This window comes from Coturnix japonica, chromosome 3 (genome assembly GCF_054131305.1).
Source record: "Coturnix japonica strain WE chromosome 3, WE-NBRP24, whole genome shotgun sequence".
Classification (NCBI taxonomy): domain Eukaryota; kingdom Metazoa; phylum Chordata; class Aves; order Galliformes; family Phasianidae; genus Coturnix; species Coturnix japonica.
This window is the reverse complement of record NC_140665.1, coordinates 40,225,737-40,240,750: the sequence shown is the minus strand read 5'-3', so window position 1 is coordinate 40,240,750 and position 15,014 is coordinate 40,225,737. Positions and strand designations below refer to the sequence as shown.

Here is a 15,014-nt window from a genome sequence, read left to right as displayed (position 1 = left end):
CTTTGGACCTTGGCACTGTACAGGGAACATAAACTTGGCAAATCTGCCTTACAAATCACATATAAATCAGAACTGCCCAGCAAAGCTGGTCCCATTGCTAGAGTTTTCCCATACACAGGATTGATCTTTAAAGCCAAGCTGCCTTAAAGATGTTTTTGTTTAAACTGTGGCAACATAAACGTTTAGCTTTCAAAGAGTTCATTCTGTGAGCAAATGTTTTTACAAGACAAAAAACAATTCTGCCATTTTTATATATTTTCTTTGTGGAACCATGAAGTCTAATGTGCAGTAATTTGATGAAAAAAGAAAACACATCTATGTTAAATTTCTTCATTATAGACACTGTTTCACAACTGATCTCATCCCCCGTCATTATGGATATTTGTTTTCCTCTGTAACATACCTGCTTTTACTAAGACAACATGTGCATTTTACCTGGTGTTAAATTTCTATCTTCAGGGGACAAAAGATGAAATACCATAGAACTGACATATCTGAAAAGAAGGACACATGCAGAGTCTTTCCATAATTTCCCTACTATACTATAGTTTTTTTTCTTGGTGTTTCCTTGCTGTTTCTGAACATGAAAAATATACAGGTATTCATGCTTCCAATAGTCCAGCAGTCTCAGCTAACATGAATGTATGTTTTATATGCATATTCAGAAATCACTTCTGAAAAATATTAACTTCATGTTCTTCACTGAGCACTTTTGCAGACTCCAAAGAGGGAATTGAATTTCTAAAGACAATAGAAGTGCAAAGCAGACAATAACTCAAATAGAGTTTGATTTTCTTAACTCTGACTACTGTGACTAAAATGTTAAGAATTTCAGCCCTTATCTTTGAGCCATGTAGCCATGAAAGGGGCTGAAACCTAAGCAGGAAATACTTATTCTTAAAGCCACCTCAAAAGCCAATCATCTTGAAAGATTTCTGAACTGCAGCCAAAACTCATTGATTACAGAAGAGACAGATGTTTAAATAAATACATATGTATGTATGCATGTGTCACATCATGTAGCTATATGCTCACAACACAGACCAGAATGTTTCATCTTTAGATTGAAGGGAGTGACAATGGCTGGAAGAGCAGATCTCTTAGTGAAAGCATCTACAAAGACAGAAGTTCTGTTTGACAGGACTGTTCCAAAGTAATAGTCTTATAACTACTAACAGTTTTGTAACTTAATCAAACAGATTGCACGAGTCCTAAATTCATTTGAGCTCTGAAGGCTGTAGTTGCTGACAGTAACAGTTACATGTGCAACAACTATGTAGAAATAAGTTATACTACTGAGTATATAATTTAAAATCTTGAATTGCAACAGCTTTGTTAAACAAAGTCAGAACAGCAATAAGGTTCTTGAGGAGCAGTGTAACTTCATGAGTGGAAAATATCCAATAATAGGATCTGAGATGGGAAGGCACTAAAGAAACAAAATCTCTGTCTATACTTTTGAACTGGATGTAGAAAGAATGGGAGAAAATGAGATGGAACTTGGAAAAAAAGAAAAAAGAAAGCAACCACAAACAAACAACAAGACTAAAAAACACTGGCTTAGTAAGGGAGAAGAAATGAATTTAGCCAATAATTATTGGGTCAGCTTCAGTGGAAAGGCTTCTAGAAAATGCAAAGGAAAGGAGGCTGTAGTATTCCAAAAGAGCAAGATGATGAGTGACACGAAAGAAAAGGAAAGAGGCAGGTTTAGAAGACTACAAAGGCAAAGAGGACAGAACTTGAGGGGACTTGATATTAGAAAGTGTGGAGTGAAAAATAATTTCATAGCTGTCAATCTGAGTGACTGGGAAGATGGAAGAGTTGTCAACAGTGATGAATGAAAAGGCATGGAGAATGGGTTTGGAGGATAGACAAGAATTCCCCTTATTTCTGTTTAATGAAATTTGGGGGCTAGGGGTGGAAGGAGGGGGCAGTGTGGAAAGGGAGGAACAGAGGAAAAGCCTGCACAGGGGAAGAAGTTGAATTTGAAGAGTTAGATTGCAAAATTTCAGCATAGACATTAGAGAGGACTTTGAGGAGGCAGTAAAGGAGGGCAGTACATATGGAAGAGTGAGATTAAGGAGACGAACTAAGGAATCTGTGATTTCACATCTTCCAGCAAAAGATGTTTAGTTTACGAACTGGCCCCAAGCCAGCAAGCTACATCTGCTGCATTAGCAAGGTAGACAAATCTGAGGAAGGTTTTGAGTTAGCAATTTCACTGAGGTCTATACTTGACAGAAGTCCAAAAAATACATGTTGAACCACAAACTCTCCATATGTTAAAACTACCGATTCTCAAGAAAGCTGTGCACAACTCATGGAAACCTGAAAATTTTCCTGTGAGATACTTCAGCCCTAGCACTTAGAATAATTAAACTAAGGGTAACCCTCTAGAAGCCCAGACTCTGCATTTAAGACTAAATTTGAACTGGTCTTGATCTGACAAGGGTTATGCTTTGAAAAAAGATCAGTGTTGTTTCTAAAAGCAAGAAACGTTAAGGAAGCAGGGATTTTTCATAATCTTGGGCATTAAATGAACCATAAGAATATCCAGTCAAAACAATTGAGGTTAAAGTGCATGTTGGAAGGGACATTAAATCTCATGCCTCCAGCATCAAATCACTCTGAGACTATGTAGTATAGGTAGAATATTGTACACTATTGGTGATGAGTGGATGGCTGGACTTGGTAATCTTATGGATCTTTTCCAGCCTTGGTGATTCTATGACCTGCCTACTGATGCTGGTCACTATCAGAGATGATGTGGGGCTGCATCACAATGCAAGTGCCATAGCAAATATCCCTGCAGCAGGTAGAGATAACCCAAACATGATTCCAGAAACATTAAAGATGAAGGTCTTATGATCATCCTTAGGTCACTCAGTGTCAATATTTCTTTTCTTTTTTCTCTCTTGCCACTCTTCCTTTTTTTTAATCCATTAAGAAACCCGTTGTTATTTGATAATGATACCTTCCATGCAGGGATGTTCAGAACCAAGTAGTAGAGACAGCTTGTAAACACAAATCAACATACTAGAGTTGGCTAAAACACAATAGAGCAGAAATTATGTTTGCCATGTTGAGTCTTAACTCTTACGACACATTAGCATTCAATGACAATTTCCACTGTTAAACTTGAGCAAGGTCAGGAAACTACGTCAAAAAGTACAAAGCAATGCTTCTGCTTATTCTTATGAAGGAAAATTTACAGAATGTAGCCAAAATTCCAATTAATTTCATACCAACTCTCCTTGTTATTCATGTTCACTCTTGCAGAAAAAAAAATAATGGACTGTTAGAAAAGGAAGCTTATTACCTCCCTGGGAAGGTGAAAGAAAAAAGCATGAAATAGAAGAGAATGACCTGTTGAAATGTGTGATGTGTATTATTTTGTTTGATGGAATAGAAGGGTAGTTGCTCAATTATTCTGGTGGCAGAAGGGAGCGATAATTGTTGCCTACCAGTAGGTATGGTTGCTGACTGATACCTCTACCCTACTGATCCAGTCTTAATTTCACAAGAAAGAGATTATGTGAATCTAGCCTTGGGCTTCCCATTGCTATTCAGCTAGCCAGTACTGTACACCTTCAGCAGTTAGGTGGATCTGTAGCATATGAAACAAATGCCTGACTAGACAGTTTATAGGGCTCTAAGTAGGCTCAGAGTCATAGAATTGTTTGGGTTGGAAAAGACCTTCAAGATCATCAAGTCCAACTGCAACCTAACCATAATACCCTAACGTTTCCCTGAGCACCACATCCAAATGGTTTTTAAACACACACAGGTACGGTGACTCAACCACCTCCCTGCCTATTCCAGTGCTTAACAACCTTCTCTGTAAAGAAGTGTTTCCTGATATCCAACCTAAAATTACCCTGGCACAACTTGAGGCCGTTTCCACTCCTCCTGTCACCTGTCACCAGCAAGAAGAGACTAAACCCGCTCTCAGTGCAATCACCCTTCAGGTATTTGAAGTGAGCAATAAGGTCTGCCCTCAGCCTCCTCTTCCCCAGACTAAACAGCCCCAGTTCCTTTAGTTGCTCGTTATAGGACTTGGTATATTAAAGTTTTGTAAACACTTGCAGTTTATCTTAATGTTTTTGAGGAAATACCTCCATGATCATCACTGCAATCTGATCTCTTGACCACAATGCCTTTGAAACCCCTCATCCTACAGCACTTACACTTGAGAGGCAGTGGGATGTGCGTAGGACCTTTCTATAGGTTTCCAATTTAGTAAAAGCTGAGAGTAGGTTAAATCATGTATAAAGGTAAAAATGACTTTTTTGAGACTGTTGCTGACACAACAGGTCTTTCTTCCAAAAACAAACAAAAAAGACATTTTCCCCCCACATTCTGTAATTTTTCACTCTAATTTATGTAGCAAGTCTAGAAATTGTCCCTTGGTAACCTAAATTAAGCTGAATAGGTATTTCCCTTCATCCATGAGACTGACTTAACACACAGAGGGTAGAGTTATTCTGTTGACCCTTGGCACTGAAAATGCAAATTGAATCCTGGCATTGACAAGAGGGTTTGAATTTGATATAAAAGAGACTTAGTCATGGTACATTTCCAGCTCCTGATTATACCAAAGCAGGAGGGCTGAGCGAGTGCCAAGAAACCTTGGTTGCCACTCCCCCAGTGAGGAAAAGTTAAAATGGATAGGCCACTCCTGGCTCACACATATTTATTATATCTTCGTCTTGTGAGCTGCTTGGACAATCCAAAATGCAACTTCATAGTGTCTGCTCCTATTTGCTGCTGGTATTTGGGCACATAAGTATGACAGACCTATGAACAAAGATCCTTTTCTAACTGGTATTAAAACATAAAGATTATATGGTCACCAACATTTATAATATTTACTCAGTTGCCCATTGTGGAGATGAGGTGTTGGGGGCTAGGGAAAAAAGCGGTTATGGAAGTGTGTGACCAATGTTGGATGCAGCACAAAGCATTTACTATTACAGGGAGAGCAGCATTTAAACCCACAGCACTTTAGCCTTTCTATGAATATTTTTATTGAAGTCCAATTTGAACACAGTCTGTGACCAAGAAAGCCCTCCACTAATGACTGATTGAGTGCTGACACAAAACATCATCCAAAACTTTCAAAAAGAATCACAGAATACTCCAGGTTGGAAAAGACCACAAGAATTTAGTCCAGCTCCAGGCTCCACACAGGACTACAAGAACTACCTAAAATTAAACCGCATGTCTGAGACCATTGTCGAAATGCTCCTTTGTCATGGTTTAATAATTTTGTAATTTTTGCTATCAGTATTCCACATCATAACATCATATTAAGCATGAATAATTTTACTGAATCTGCAACTTACAGAAGAAGACTACATCTCCCAGGGAACAACACGATAGGTCACGGGACCTGGACTCTATATTAACTCTGTCGCAGAACAGACTGACGTCTTTCGAGTTCTGGCGTTCAGGGGAGTGTGTGGGAGCCTTCAGCCGTTCGCCTAGATTCACAGTAGGCCTCTCGGTTACGGGACTCATTCTCTCTCCTATTTTGCTTGATTCGTTAGCTCAATTTCAATTATATTGTATTATATTGTGTTATCCTGTATTTCGATATAGTATTTAGTAAATAAGTGTGCCTCCTTAGATCGTTGCCGCTGTTTTCTTTTCCTAATTAACTTTTTCCTTTCGGCCTAGGGCCCCTCCGGGGCCTACGGCCCCCTGTCACGGACGCAGGTGGATTTTTAGTTCAAACCGTGACAGATTTTGGTGGAGAATGCGGGCAAATTGAGTTGCTGTTTTTCTGTGTTTTCTTCTGTTGCTCTTTTAGCTTTTAACAGAGCTACGAGTTTTTTTTCCCTGTTAAGGAGCTATCTCGTGTTTGGGATTCTGCACCTGCGAGCTTGACCTTGAAAGTCCAGGCGGACTGCCAATACTCCGGTATATTTTATAAACACTGCTGAGCTTTGTTTTCTTTTACTTTTTTCTCTCTATTGGAGGAAAAAAGATGTTTTCTCTACTAAATTTGTTTTACCAGGGACTGTGTGCCATTGGTTCCTTTTTTGAGACGCTCCGAACATATTGGGCCATGTTTAAGCTAGCCACTTTTTCTTATGGAGCTATACAATTGTATAATGGATTGAAAGCATGGTTAGCAATGCTCACTTCGTATCTGTATACAGCTCCAGAGGGAGCAACTAATGCAACTAATTATACAGAAATGGTGATTTTTAAGCGTGCTCCTCTTTCTTTCTATGAATCCTTTATGCAGTTCTTGAATGATCAGTGGGCCACACTCTTAATCTCCCTGATCTTACTGTTGATTATTGTAATAATCTCACTCAGTATCTGGATTTATAACATCCGGAGGAAGTCTTCCCTAGAACCAGAGAATACTGAGTGGCAGGGAATTGAAGAGATTCTCAAAGGACAGACATCTTCAGTGTTATGGAGCTTCACTCCTGAACACTTGAAGAATCCTGAGAGTTTGATTGCATATTTGAGGCAGGAATGTTGTGGCTCAGGCAGATCTCAGGAGGCACAAATGATTTTGGGCCTAGCTAATGCTTATTGGGCCTTAGTCAATACCATTCCTGAGAGGGAAGTTTTTGAAGCTGAGAGAGAGAGTCTCAGGGCCGAGAAGGAGAGTCTTAGAGCTGAGGCAGAAAAACTTTGGGCTGAGAAGGTAGAGAGGGAAAAAGCTTTTGAAGCTGAGAGAAAAGATCTCCTGTACCAACGAGACTCAATCTGGTACGAGAAAGAGAGTCTTAGAGCTGACGCAGAAAAACTTTGGGATGAGAAGGTAGAGAGAGAAAAAGTTTTTGAAGCTGAGAGAAAAGATCTCCTGTACCAACGAGACTCAATCTGGTACGAGAAAGAGAATCTTAGAGCTGACGCAGAAAAACTTTGGGATGAGAAAAGCTCCCTGCAATCCCAACTCAACACTCTCCAGTCCGAGCACAGCGCCCTCCGGTCCGAGCACGACACTCTCCAGTCCGAGCACAGCGCCCTCCGGTCCGAGTACAACACTCTCCAGACTGAGCGCGATGCCCTCCGGACCGAGCACAATGCCCTCCAGACCGAGCACAACACTCTCCAGTCCAAGTATGACGCCGTCCAGTCTGAGTGCGGCACCCTTCAGGCCAAGCATGATGCCTTCCAATCCAACTGTGACACCCTCCAGTCCGAGCACAACACTCTTCAGTCTGTGCATAATGCCCTCCGGTCCGAGCATAACGCTCTTCAGACTGAGCACAATGCCCTTCGGACCGAGCACAACACTCTTCAGTCCGAGCATAACACTCTTCAGACCGAGCACAATGCCCTCCAGACCAAGCTCAACACTCTCCAGACTGAGCGCGATGCCCTCCGGTCCGAGCACGACGCTCTCCAGTCCGAGCACAGCGCCCTCCGGTCCGAGCACGACGCTCTCCAGTCCGAGCACGGCGCCCTCCGGTCCGAGCATGACACTCTCCAGACTGAGCGCGATGCCCTCCGGTCCGAGCACGACACTCTCCAGTCTGAACACAAAGACCTCCAGTCCCGGTACGACAATCTCCGGGCAGCGCGCAGCGCCCTCCTGTGTAAGCACAACGCTCTCCAGTCTGAGCACGACGCCCTCCAGTCTAGTTATAACGTCCTCAGGGCAGAATGCGACACCCTCAAGTCTGAACCGTATGTACTCCAACTTAACCAACCACCGGGGGCACCAGATACAATGTTGGTTGCCCCTGTAAGAGGGCGAAAAACAAAACGAGTTTCAACTCAGATAGAGAAAATGCAGAAGGAGTTAGAAGAGCGGAGGGAGTTAGGAGAGCAGGACTCAGGAGAGCAGGGGGACTCAGGAGAGCAGGGGGACTCAGGAGGTCAGGGGGACTCAGGAGAGCAGGAGGAGTCAGAAGACCAGAGGAAGTCGGCGGAGCAGAGGTTGTTAGAGCAGTATAAGAAGATGTTAGAGGAGGAGAAGAAGTCAGAGGAGCAGAGAAAGTTAGGAGAGAGAAAGTTAGGAGAGAGGAAAAAGGAGGAAGGTCGCCTGGAGGAAATAACACAAGCGTCAGAGTCAGGGTCAGAGTCAGACGAGGAGCCAAAAGCTAGATTTTCTTTACGAGAATTTCTCGAGTCCAAACTTATAGATGGGGCAGCCTCATCAACACAGCTGCCAACATCAACACCTGGGACTCTTGATAGAGCAAAAGGTGAGCAAAGTATTACGACCATTATTGATCGATCTTTTAAACTGAGTGAAATTCGAGATCTGAGAAAGGATTTCACACGTCAGCCAAAAGAAAATATGGTCACTTGGTTACTTCGCTGCTGGGACAATGGTGCCAACAGTGCGTGGCTCGATGGCAGTGAAGCTCGCCAACTGGGTAGCATTTCCAGGGACTCACGTGTGGACAGAGGTATAGGCACATGCCAAAACCGGTCCTACACCCTCTGGAAGCGGATGTTGATAGCGGTAAGAGACAGATTCCCCTTTAAACGGGACTTGGAGCCTGAGAAAAAGAAATGGACTGATATGGAGAAAGGTATCCAGTTTTTGAGAGAAAGGGCTCTGGTGGAAATGCTCTACAGCCCCCAGTTCAATCGTAACAATCCAAACCAATTACATGATCCTGAAGCAGTCCACGTTCCACGACAAATGTGGCGTGACTTTACAAAGGCAGCTCCAGAAAAGCATGCCAGTGCACTTGCATTGGTATATGGCAAAGGGGAAAGAAAGCCCCCTGTAAATGAGCTAATTAGCAGACTTCAGGAGCTTGAATTATTTATAAGCGCTACAGAAGTTAAGCTTTATACTTCAGCCATTGTCCAAATGAAAAAAAAAATAGTGGAAAGGTTAGACAAAGTGGAGGAAACACAAAGTGATATTATTGACAAATTGGCTAATGTGCCTGATGTAGATGAATCCACGGTGGTACCAGATGATGGAAACCAGGATTTCCACGATCGCCTATTGAGAGAGCTAAACAACATGAGTTCCTCTCGACCTGTATCATCGAAAATCTCAACCATAAAAAAGAGACGTCCTCGTATTCAAGCAAATGACAACGATAAGTCACCTCGAATCAACAATGAGACTACACGTCTTGCCTTGTTGCTTTTCCTCTGTAGTCATGGGGAGGACATGAAGAAGTGGTGTAATTCATCCACTTCTGCACTTCAGGCACGAGTGAAAGAATTACAAGGTGAAACAACTACCAAGGTGAACTCTTCCAAGAAGGGGAGAGTTCCAGTTGCTGCAAGTCAACGAGGTAAACAATAGAGGGGCCCTGCCCCCAGCCAGGGGGGGGAAAGGGACAACAGAGTATACTGGACTGTGTGGATTAAGTGGCCTGGCACATCTCAACCACAGAAATATAAAGCCTTGGTGGACACTGGTGCACAATGCACCCTAATGCCCTCAAGTCACCAAGGGACACAACCAATATATATCCATGGAGTGACTGGGGGTTCCCAAGAATTGACTATGTTGGAGGCCGAAATAAGCCTCACTGGTAAAAACTGGCAGAGACACCCTATTGTGACTGGTCCAGAGGCTCCATGTATACTGGGAATCGATTACCTTAGGATGGGATATTTCAAGGATCCCAAGGGGTATCGATGGGCCTTTGGGATAGCTGCTGTAAACACAAATGGTGTTAAGCAGCTGTCAACTTTACCTGGTCTGTCAGATGATCCTTCTGCTGTGGGGTTGCTCCAGGTAAAAGACCAAGAGGTACCAATTGCCACCAGAGTGGTTCACAGACGGCAGTACCGCACCAATAGGGACTCATTGCTCCCCATTCAAAAGCTAATTCGCCAATTAGAAAATCAGGGAGTGATTAGCAAAACGCACTCGCCTTTTAACAGCCCCATATGGCCAGTGCGTAAAACCAGTGGGGAATGGAGGCTGACGGTAGATTACCGTGGCCTGAATGAAGTTACACCTCCATTAAGTGCTGCTGTACCAGACATGCTAGAACTCCAGTATGAATTGGAGTCAAAAGAAGCTAGGTGGTATGCCACTATTGATATTGCTAATGCCTTCTTTTCCATCCCATTGGCTGCAAAATGTAGGCCACAGTTTGCTTTTACCTGGAGAGGTATTCAGTATACCTGGAACCGTTTACCCCAGGGGTGGAAGCACAGCCCAACAATTTGCCATGGATTGATCCAAGCTGTTTTGGAACAGGGTAATGCTCCTGAACACTTGCAGTATATTGATGACATTGTAGTGTGGGGCCATACAGCAGCAGAGGTTTCCAAGAAAGGGAAACAGATAATCCAAATTCTTTTGAAAGCTGGTTTTGCCATTAAGCGCAGCAAGGTGAAGGGGCCTGCCCAGGAAATCCAGTTCTTAGGCATAAAATGGCAAGATGGACGTCGTCACATCCCAGCAGATGTGATTGACAAAATCACTGCTATGTCTCCGCCCACAAATAAAACAGAGACCCAATCTTTTCTGGGAGTAGTGGGCTTTTGGAGAATGCATGTCCCAAACTACAGCCACATAGTGAGCCCTCTTTATCAGGTAACACGGAAGAAGAATAATTTCTCATGGGGTCCTGAGCAGCAGCAGGCTTTTGAGCAGATAAAACAAGAAATAGCCCGTGCCGTGGCCTTGGGGCCAGTACGGACGGGACAGGATGTGAAGAACATCCTCTACACTGCTGCTGGAGAGAAAGGTCCCACCTGGAGTTTGTGGCAAAGAGCCTCAGGAGAGACCCGAGGCCGACCCCTAGGATTTTGGAGTCGAGCATATAAAGGGTCTGAGGAGCGCTACACTCCAACTGAGAAGGAGATCTTAGCCGTGTATGAGGGGGTTCGGGCTGCTTCTGAAGTAGTTGGGACAGAGGTTCAGCTTCTTCTAGCACCTCGCTTGCCAGTAATAAACTGGATGTTTAAAGGACAGGTTCCCTCCACCCATCATGCTACTGATGCCACTTGGAGTAAGTGGATTTCATTAATTACTCAACGAGCTCGAATGGGAAGACTCAGCCGTCCTGGAATTCTAGAAGTGATCATGGACTGGCCTGAGAGTAAAAAAATTGAAAAACCACCTACAGAAGAGGTATCACGTGCTAAAGAGGCACCACCATACAATGAGCTACCAGAAAACGAAAAGAAATTTGCCCTATTCACAGATGGATCATGTCGTATTGTAGGGAAGCATCGCAGATGGAAAGCTGCTGTATGGAGCCCCACACGACAAGTTGCAGAGGCCACTGAAGGTAAAGGAGAATCAAGTCAATTCGCAGAGGTAAAGGCTGTTCAGCTGGCTTTAGATGTGGCTGAACGGGAGAGGTGGCCAATGCTTCATCTTTATACTGATTCATGGATGGTGGCAAATGCCTTATGGGGGTGGTTGCAACAGTGGGAAAATGATAATTGGCAACGAAAGGGTAAACCTGTTTGGGCTGCTGAACTGTGGAAAGACATTGCTGCCCGAATAAGGAACATTGTTGTAAAGGTGCGCCATGTAGATGCTCATGTGCCTAAAAGTAAGGCTACTGAAGAACATAAAAATAACCATCAGGTTGATCGAGCTGCCAAAATTGAGGTGGCTCAAATAGACTTGGACTGGCAGAACAAGGGTGAATTATTCCTAGCTCGGTGGGCCCATGAGACTTCAGGTCATCAAGGAAGGGATGCAACATATAAGTGGGCCAGAGACCGAGGGGTGGACTTAACTATGGACGCTATTGCTCAAGTTATTCATGATTGTGAAACATGCGCCATAATTAAACAAGCCAGGAGGATGAAACCTCTTTGGGGGGAAGGGCGATGGCAAAAGTATAAATATGGAGAGGCATGGCAGGTTGATTATATCACCTTGCCACGATCTCGCAATGGTAAGCGTTATGTACTCACCATGGTGGAGGCAACCACTGGGTGGCTCGAAACATACGCAGTACCCCATGCTACCGCCCGAAACACCATATTAGGATTGGAAAAGCAAATCCTGTGGCGGCATGGCACTCCAGAAAGAATTGAATCAGATAATGGGACCCATTTTAAAAATTCCCTTGTAACCACTTGGGCCAAAAATCATGGCATTGAGTGGATTTACCATATTCCCTATCATGCACCAGCTTCTGGTAAGATTGAACGATTCAATGGGTTGTTGAAAACTATGTTGAAAGCAATGGGTGGCGGAACGTATAAAAATTGGGAGAACCATTTAGCAGAAGCCACCTGGTTGGTCAACACTCGAGGATCTAGTAATCGCAATGGTCCTAACCAATCCAGCTCCCTACGTACCGTGGAGGGAGATAAGGTTCCTGTAGTACACATAAAGAGCGTGTTGGGAAAGACGGTTTGGGTCCTTCCAGCGTCTGGAAAGGGCAAACCTCTCCAGGGTACTGTTTTTGCCCAGGGACCTGGGTGCACATGGTGGGTGATGGACAAAAATGGGAATGTTCAATGTGTACCACAAGGGAATTTGATGTTGGGGGAGTGCAGCCAATGATTTTCCTGTAAATATATAGGTAGAGTCTCAGAAAATATTTCCATTAGATACAGAATAGTTCAATTAGGTATAGGACTTAAGATAGAGTGGATTAATATTAAGGAAACACTTTTTCTCTATATACCTTAATTAGGCATTCTGTAAGCAAGTTTTCCATCTGGACTCTATATCCTGCACTGGCCATGCATGTGTAGAGCACACATGGAAAGAAGTATAAGTCAAAAGGAAATCTGCCGTGGTGGCTGGGAAAGGATGAGTGCACCTTGATGTGGGGGACGCCCTACTAGCGCTGCCTTTCCCCTCTACCGCTGACATGTTTTCCTTTTTCTGGCAGTTTTGCCATTTTTCTCAAAATTAATAAATAGTAAATTAGGTTATAGAGTTTTGTTCTCAACTTAGGGATTTGTATGGAATAAATATAAATTGTTGAGAAAAAATAAGGTTGCTGATTATTCACAATTATACATATGAGTGTGTATGTATGTATAAACATAATGTAATGATGTAGAATAAGGGGTGGAATGTCATGGTTTAATAATTTTGTAATTTTTGCTATCAGTATTCCACATCATAACATCATATTAAGCATGAATAATTTTACTGAATCTGCAACTTACAGAAGAAGACTACATCTCCCAGGGAACAACACGATAGGTCACGGGACCTGGACTCTATATTAACTCTGTCGCAGAACAGACTGACGTCTTTCGAGTTCTGGCGTTCAGGGGAGTGTGTGGGAGCCTTCAGCCGTTCACCTAGATTCACAGTAGGCCTCTCGGTTACGGGACTCATTCTCTCTCCTATTTTGCTTGATTCGTTAGCTCAATTTCAATTATATTGTATTATATTGTGTTATCCTGTATTTCGATATAGTATTTAGTAAATAAGTGTGCCTCCTTAGATCGTTGCCGCTGTTTTCTTTTCCTAATTAACTTTTTCCTTTCGGCCTAGGGCCCCTCCGGGGCCTACGGCCCCCTGTCACGGACGCAGGTGGATTTTTAGTTCAAACCGTGACATCCTTGAACTCCAGAAGATTTGTGCTGCAACCATTGCCCCAGTTTCAGTGACCAACCCCACCCTCCAAGGAAGAGTATTTTCCTAATCCCCAACCCGATCCTCCCCTGACATATCTCCACGTGGCACTCTCAGTAAATAAATAAAACCACTGATGATTATTCTCACACTTACGCACCGAGATAGCAATCTTTTGCACTCTGTAATATGGTCTACTATGGTCTATGTGCAAAATTTCTCAGTTCTTTCACAACACTCAAGTTGCTCTGAATCTTTCTAAGGACGTCTGCCTCATCTGCAGGACACAGTTTTCTGAGAAGTTACTCTTCGTGGATGTCTACATACTTTCTGCTATAAAAGGCAGCAATGGGTAAACCTCTGTGGCACCCAAGTGAAAAGATTACAACATTAACCAACTTTAAAATTCCATGGGAAAACAACATAGAAAGCCTAGAAAGTCAATATTTTTAAGTGAAACTTAATTAGAGACAGTATCTTTCTATATTTTGGTTTAAGAACAAAATATTCTAAAACATAAAGACGATTGTAAAATGGAAATAATCTGAAATCATTCAGGATTAATAATGTATGACAAATCTTATTTTGCAGGAGACAGAATTCATAAGGAGGAAGAGTATTACACAACCTTGGAAGAAATGTAGTTTCTGACAGCTAAGGGAACAGGAATTATATATTTCCACCTTTTATTTTAGATTAACTGAGTCACTTTAGCATGTTTAATTGTTTTCTGCTTTCCTCCCTCTCATTTTTAATTTCCCCTTTGTTTAGTTCATGAGTCAAGACATTTTTAAGACTGTAAGGTTAACTATGAGTGCATGGAATGTATAAACCAACATTTCAGCAGAAGGATTTATTTGAAGAGGAGAATGTGGGATTTGCCAGGCGCAGACAGATGTAGAATGATGCCTGCAGGGCTTTAATACCCTGATGATGGTAACTATTAACCTGAGACTAAGGAAAGGCAGCAAAAAGGCCAAAGCATGACACCAACCTGAGCTTTGCTGCACTTGGGAGTTGCAGGTGGCAGAATGACAATCATCTCATTAAGCTATTGTTTCAACTTCTAGTTCTGACCAAGTATAAAATAAAAATGGTTCCTGTGTGCTCACGAAGCCAAATTCTGCTTAGTTGTTGCTCAGCTACCCAGATACTCTCGGTGGCTTTTAAACTGGTTTTGGGACATTGAGAGCTAGATGGAGTTTAAGGTGGTGAGTTGTCAGATCTGAGCCATGGGGGGCAAGCACTGGATTTCTGTGGAGGGTGATGTAGGTGGGAAGGGAGCAGAGTCTGGTCTGCTTTAAGTTTTGAGGTTACTAGGGAGATCTGTGCTGTGCCCTAACCAGGTCAGATATAGAGAATATGCATCTCTGTACGTGTATATTCCCCCATCCTCTTCCTCTATGTGAAATACGACACCCTTTCTTATACGCTTATGCTTGAAAACCTGGTTGCCGGACATGGATATCTTTGAATACTATCAAAGTCCTAAATTCTGTATAAGGTAATGACCTGTGGTATGTAATCTAGTTTGAGAAACAGCCTTAGA

The 15,014-nt window shown here is 42.9% G+C and overlaps 1 protein-coding gene across 1 annotated transcript; it reads left to right on the top strand.

Moving 5' to 3' along the window:
* Window positions 1-5,253: 5,253 nt before the first annotated feature.
* Window positions 5,254-9,247, top strand: LOC146761377 (uncharacterized). Its single transcript, XM_085541350.1, has 2 exons — window positions 5,254-6,586; window positions 6,629-9,247. The coding sequence occupies exons 1-2, from the start codon at window positions 5,990-5,992 to the stop codon at window positions 9,245-9,247; spliced, it is 3,216 nt and encodes a 1,071-aa protein (XP_085397476.1). The 5' UTR covers window positions 5,254-5,989.
* Window positions 9,248-15,014: the final 5,767 nt, after the last annotated feature.